General features: G+C 41.6%; 1 protein-coding gene across 2 annotated transcripts in view; it reads left to right on the top strand.

Moving 5' to 3' along the window:
• Window positions 1-4,624: 4,624 nt before the first annotated feature.
• LOC142490359 (glutamate carboxypeptidase 2-like) overlaps window positions 4,625-6,000 on the top strand; it is a 123,567-nt gene continuing 122,191 nt past the window's right edge. For both annotated transcript variants that reach the window (XM_075592550.1, XM_075592546.1), the window contains exon 1: window positions 4,625-4,848. In XM_075592550.1, the coding sequence (XP_075448665.1) occupies window positions 4,725-4,848 (124 nt within the window). In that variant the 5' untranslated portion in view covers window positions 4,625-4,724. The remainder of the gene's footprint in view (window positions 4,849-6,000) is intronic.

Below are 6,000 nucleotides of genomic sequence, written 5' to 3'. Positions count from 1 at the left end.
TTGGGGGTGGGGGGTTTATATGTATTTGGGGGTGGGAGGTTTACATGTAATGTATGTATGTATTTGGGGGCTGGGGGGTTCTTTTATATGTATTTGGGTTGGGTTTTTTTTGGTATGTGTTTTGTGGGGGTGGTTGCCTGGGTCAGGGGAGTGGGGGGAGGGAATGAGTGGGATGAGGGGGGATTGAGTGAGAGTGGGGTAATTGATGGAGGAGCGGATAAAGAGGAAAATAGGGAGTAAGTGTGAGACAGAGGGGAGAGAAATACATTCGGGGAAAGGGATTGAGTGAGAGTTGGGTAATTGATAGAGGGTGTGGGGGGACGTGAGAGGAGACAGTCAGTGAAGAAAAGAGGGAGTAAGCATGAGATGGAGGGGAGAGAAATACATGCGGGTGGGAGGGATTGAGTGAGAGTGGGGCAATTGATGGAGGGGGGAGCGTTAGAGGAGCCAGTGAGTGAAGAATAGAGGGAGTGAGTGTGAGACGGAGGGCAGAGAAATACATGTGGGGGGGGGGAAGAGATTGAGTGAGAGTGGGGTAATTGATGGAGGGGGGAGACGGGTGAGTGAGGAAGAGACGGGGAGAGAAATACATGGGAATGGGGGGGGAATAGACGGGCTCGTGAGGTGTAAAATGGGGGGATCACAAGACCGCTGACATGGGGGGTGGGGAGGCCTGGTCGAAACTCTAGTCCTGGGCCCCGACAAATCTGTCTGTGTCCCACTGCAGAGTACCACGTGTTGAAATAACTTTGGCTATGTCTGTACAGACGCCCTGACATTCATTTCCCTTTGGAAACACATTTAAAACCTCTCCCACTCGCATTGTGGGTGGTGAATAAAAGCAGGTTGCCATTTGTCGGAGATTAATATTTACCGTAGGCCCAAATATAGTGCTATGTTTTTTTCCTAAATATCTCTTTCCAAAAACTGCACTCGTATTATAAGCGCAGCCTAACACCTTTTACTTTTCATGTAGAACACCTTCAAAACTTTAGGCCGCACTATATTCGGGCCAATACGGTACTTATTAATAAGTATTAATAAGTTACTCCCTTCAATGCCGACACATTTGCTAATCCACTAGGAGCAGTGGTGGGATGCAGCCGGTTCACACCGGTTCATGCGAACTTGTTACTAAAATTCCACAAGTTCGCCGAACTGGTGCTTAATTCTCTCACCTGGCGGCAGGTGGCGAGCGGCATCTACCAGCATCTTCCGGCATCTTTTCCCTGCATATCTTCTCAATATGGCCGCACGGCATCAAATGGCACCGTGTTTCCATGCCAACGGGAACGCCACGTGCCGTAACTGCATCACGTGACAGCCTGTTGCTATGGCAATGGGACGCTGCGTGACGTCACGGCGTTATGCGGCGTCATGTTGTCATGGCAACGTGCGCCATGTGACGCCACACAACCATATTGAGAAGCTTTGCAGGGGGAACATGCGATGTCGGAGCATGCTGGGAGACACCGCCCGCCGCCCGGACAGGTGAGGGAGAGATGTGAGGGGCTTTGTGTGAAGGGGAGATCTGAGGATGCTGAGGGGGCTTGGGGGAGATGTGAGGATGATGAGGGCAACTGGGGAGGATGATGAGGGGGACTGGTGGAGATCTGATGATGATGATGATGATGATGATGATGATGATGATGATGATGATGATGATGATGATGATGATGATGATGATGATGATGATGATGATGATGATGATGATGAGAGGGGCTGGGGGAGATTTGATGATGATGAGGGGGAGAAGCTGATGATGGTGATTTTTCACTATGAAAGGTTGGTAAGGGGAGATAGAACCGGTTGCTAAAATTTCAGAATCCCATCACTGACAAGAGTATGGTAAAGATTGTCCACTGCAGTATGAAGAAAGGCTTGACGATAAAAGATCAGGGTAGGTCTTGTCAAAGTTCAGAGCTTTATTTCTCTACTACAAGTACAGCGTTAACACCAAGATGGAAAAGTGTTACAGGCCGAGTCACTGACAAACATAACGTTTTTATACAGTTCGACCACTCCCCTTAATCAGTCCCAAGGCTCAACTTGTTTTTCTAGTATTTACTGCTTTTCTTTACAAAGGCTTTCATGTGTTAATTTGTGTTTTCTTAACATTCCTTTCTATTGATCAACAAAGGTGTTATATGTTAATTTGTGTTTTATTGTATCTCTCCTTTCTATTGATCAACCAAGGTGTTATATGTTAATTTGTGTTCTTGGCACCCACCCAAAATGTAATCCCATTGTTTTAACATTATCAGTCAGGAGGGGTCATTATAATTAGAAAGGAGTTCTAGCCCTTTGGTCAGCTGTGATGTCATAAGTGAGTTAAAATGCACATGCAGTACATACAGTATATGTATATATATATATATCTATACTTAAAATAAAAGAGGAGAGAGCGCACGCCCCATAGCGTAAAATTGTACATTTAATGGTAAAAAGGAAGGGAGGGGTTCTCAAAGGGCCCTTTGAGAAAGTGACAAAACGCGTCAGGGAACGTCATTGCGTCATTGCGTCATTGCGTCACTACGACTTCACGCATGCGCACGAGGAGGCCGCTTTGAGCGCGAGTCAATATGGCGGCCATTGAAGTGTTGGAGGCAATCTCTGGGACTTATAAAGATGAATTTTTCCTGTGATGACATCTCCGGTTTCCTGGTAGCAGCCCTACAGCCCTGAGGGAGCTTCGATCTGTGGACTCCTGTTGCAGAAAAACCGAATGGTGGAGAATTATTCACAAATTGCCTGATTTGTTTTTACTCTTGTGAGTGTATTTCTTTCCCCCCCCCTTCCTTTTTACCATTAAATGTACAATTTTACGCTATGGGGCGTGCGCTTTCTCCTCTTTTTTTCTTTTAGATTTCCTTTGGATGTGGTTCATCCATTTTGAGAGCAGCCGGAGACCCCCATATCAGCACCAATTGTCTACTATTTATGGACTGATCTAAAAGGACTGGTTGGACTTTTTTCTTTTTCTTTTTCTCATGCACATTTTTCTCACATTAGTGCACATACTTATATAGTTTTTGTGGAATTTACTGTGTTGTATGTTTATATATTACTTTATTATTGCACATTATTTAAAACCTATATATTTTTATATGCTTTTACACATGGTATAGCTTCACTATTAGATACTTTAGTCACTATTAGAGTTTATATTTACCAATACTTTGGCGCTACTTTATTTGTTTTTCTTATATATCTATACTTAATTACGTTATGGTGGGTAAACAAAGTGACAAACCCTCCACAGTAAAGCATATTGCAAATGGAAATAGTACTGTATGCTCATTTGCATGTCTTAGACAGGTAAATGAGCATACAGTAATATTTCCATTTGCTATATGCTTTGCTGTGAAGGGTTTTTGTCCCTTTTTTACCCACCATAACTTAACTAAGTATGGAAAAACCTATCCTTTGCTTCATTTTTTGCATAGCCAGTATACCCAACCCCACACTGATGAGACCCATTAAGGTCAAAAAAGTTTGTCTCTGGGTGGGTTTGCTGGCTATGCATCTTAACCTTGGCTGTGCTCACAGCTGTGACCATGCAGCAAGCTCAAGCCTATAGGGAACCATGTTTATGGTTTTGAAGCAAAAGGTGGCACTGTGTGCTCATTTGCATGTCCTTTCCTAGAATCCCTTGCTGCAGTGGAAGTGCTGTGTGCTGGGTGATAATGGTGAAAGGCAGGGTTGCAGACCTGTCTAAGACATGTAAATGAGCATACAGTAATATTTCCATTTGCTATATATATATATATATATATATATATATATATATATATATATATAGCTACATACCACAACCTAATACATATTACACTGCATGCTGAATCAATCCATTCCTATTCACACTCATTATCCTAGGCATTTTTCCCCGCAAACTTTAAAACCCAAGGCAGAACCTCAAACTGAACCTGACAAGCATTAGTTGTAATGTGATGCTGCAATCTGTCTTTTATCATATTGGCAACTGTAATGTTCTTGTCGCTGTTGAGCTGACATGCCGTATAAACTGGATAACAAGTTAAAGGGTTTGTTTGTGTCGCCCTAAGTAAGTCTACCCTGTTATTGCTGGAGGGATCAGCAAAGCATTGCAATGTGAACGAGATTTATCATGAAAAAAATAATATAACGATGTAATGAGTATAAATAGAAACTACATTTGTACAAGTCATATCTGCTAGCATGCGTAAAGACATTTAAATGCCACAAAACTGACAGATGGAACTTTGTGCAGTGATTCATCCCATACATACAGAGTAGCTGTGTAACATATTTCTTGGGAAAAGTTTTCCTTTCTCCTAGAAAATGAACCCAGTGGTCTCAGTGTGAGCAAGAAATGGCTGAATAAATTAAAATGACTAATTATTTATTTTAGGTGCAAAATGTGCCTATCTTTTGAATAAATATAAACATTGTTGGGCCGACTTGTAGGAGGAATGTATTATAATATAATTCTAAGTTCAGGAAACTGGAATACTTATTATTTAGAATTATTCTAGCACTTCCGGAGTTAATAAAATGCGCAGGAATCAGCAGAGAACTTTGACCTACACAGCCTGGCATACATAAGAGAAAGGGAGGGATCAGAGTTAACTTCTTAGGATAGCAACTTTAAGTCATTAAAAGACTCCAGTATGCTGACATGCAGCAGATTCTGTGTTCTCTGATTCCTCTCTCCCTGCTTAAGGCCTCCCTGTGAATAAGTGAAAATGTTAAGGCTCCTTAGCAGTGAGGAACATGAAGGGGGCACAGTAGCCAAAGGCTACGGCGCGCGCAACTTCTTCATTCTGGCTTCTGGCGCAGTCGTATTTATTCTTCTGGGATTCATAATAGGTGAAGTATGGTTACATGTATTTATTGATATTCAGGAATGTGTGGCCAATAATCTACTGTTGCTTCTCACACAGCAGATTCCGGAGAGCACTAACAGCCTAAAAGGTAAAAGGAGAACCAACAAAGTCTCCATGTATTCGTATTACCTTTGCATTTTAAAGAGCAACATATATACATACTATACAGTATATGAGTATATATTGGAGTGATTATAAAATATGAAATATATATATATATATATATATTGGTATTTATATACATGGTAGGTCTATCTCCATATATATCTGTATCTCCAATCCCATATATCTTCAAAAGCTGTGGCTTGCTATTGGCCCCCTTTACTGGTATCCATCTTGGGAACAAGGGGGTCCACTGAGCTGAAAATTGCTTGTTCAGCTTCAGGGATCCCAGGGTTCCCATCCTGTAAACAGAAAAAGAGAGAGAGGGGGGAGGGGTGAGGGCTGGTAGGGGGACTTCTGCTGTAATAAATTGCTCACTTTAAGTCACTTTACGGCCGAGACACTAAATATTAGATTGCAAGCTATCTGGAGCATGGGTGTATTGTATTTGCATGATTCTATGTTCTACTACAGTATGTTCAAAATTCTATGTCAGTGCTACATAAGAAATTGAAATAATAACATGAGTATAAACTACCCTAAGCTCCGTTAGGCTATTTAACTTAACGTTAACCTAAATTAACGTTAGTTTAATCATAATGTCGATGCACTAATGCAAATAACCTACCATTAGCCTAGTGCTACTCCTTAAAGCAGCAAAACGTGAAATGTTATGGGGTTTTTTATTAAGTAAATCAGTTCTGTAGTATTAGATGTTACTATATTTTGTTATTATTATTCATCCTTTGATTTCCATAGCAGGGTTTAGCCCACCTCCCCAGCAGTGCAAGATCTTGGCAACACTTTCCTGTTTGTGATAATTTGTTACCAATGATCCCAGCCGTTTGAGCTGCAAATTGTATCAATAGATAATGTTACTGTAGTAATATCCAGATAGATTGTGGCTGCTGAGTTTCACTGACTGAAGGATTCATTGAAACTGAAAGGACGGACATTCTGTTAGGTACACAATCAGGGTTTTGACAGATTTATAACAGGAGCACCAAACGTTTTCCAGGTTAGGTAAGAATGC

The sequence above is a fragment of the Ascaphus truei genome, chromosome 3 (assembly GCF_040206685.1).
Source record: "Ascaphus truei isolate aAscTru1 chromosome 3, aAscTru1.hap1, whole genome shotgun sequence".
In the NCBI taxonomy this organism is placed as follows: Eukaryota; Metazoa; Chordata; class Amphibia; order Anura; family Ascaphidae; genus Ascaphus; species Ascaphus truei.
The sequence above is the reverse complement of the archived record's forward strand: the minus strand, read 5'-3'. Positions and strand labels throughout refer to the sequence as shown.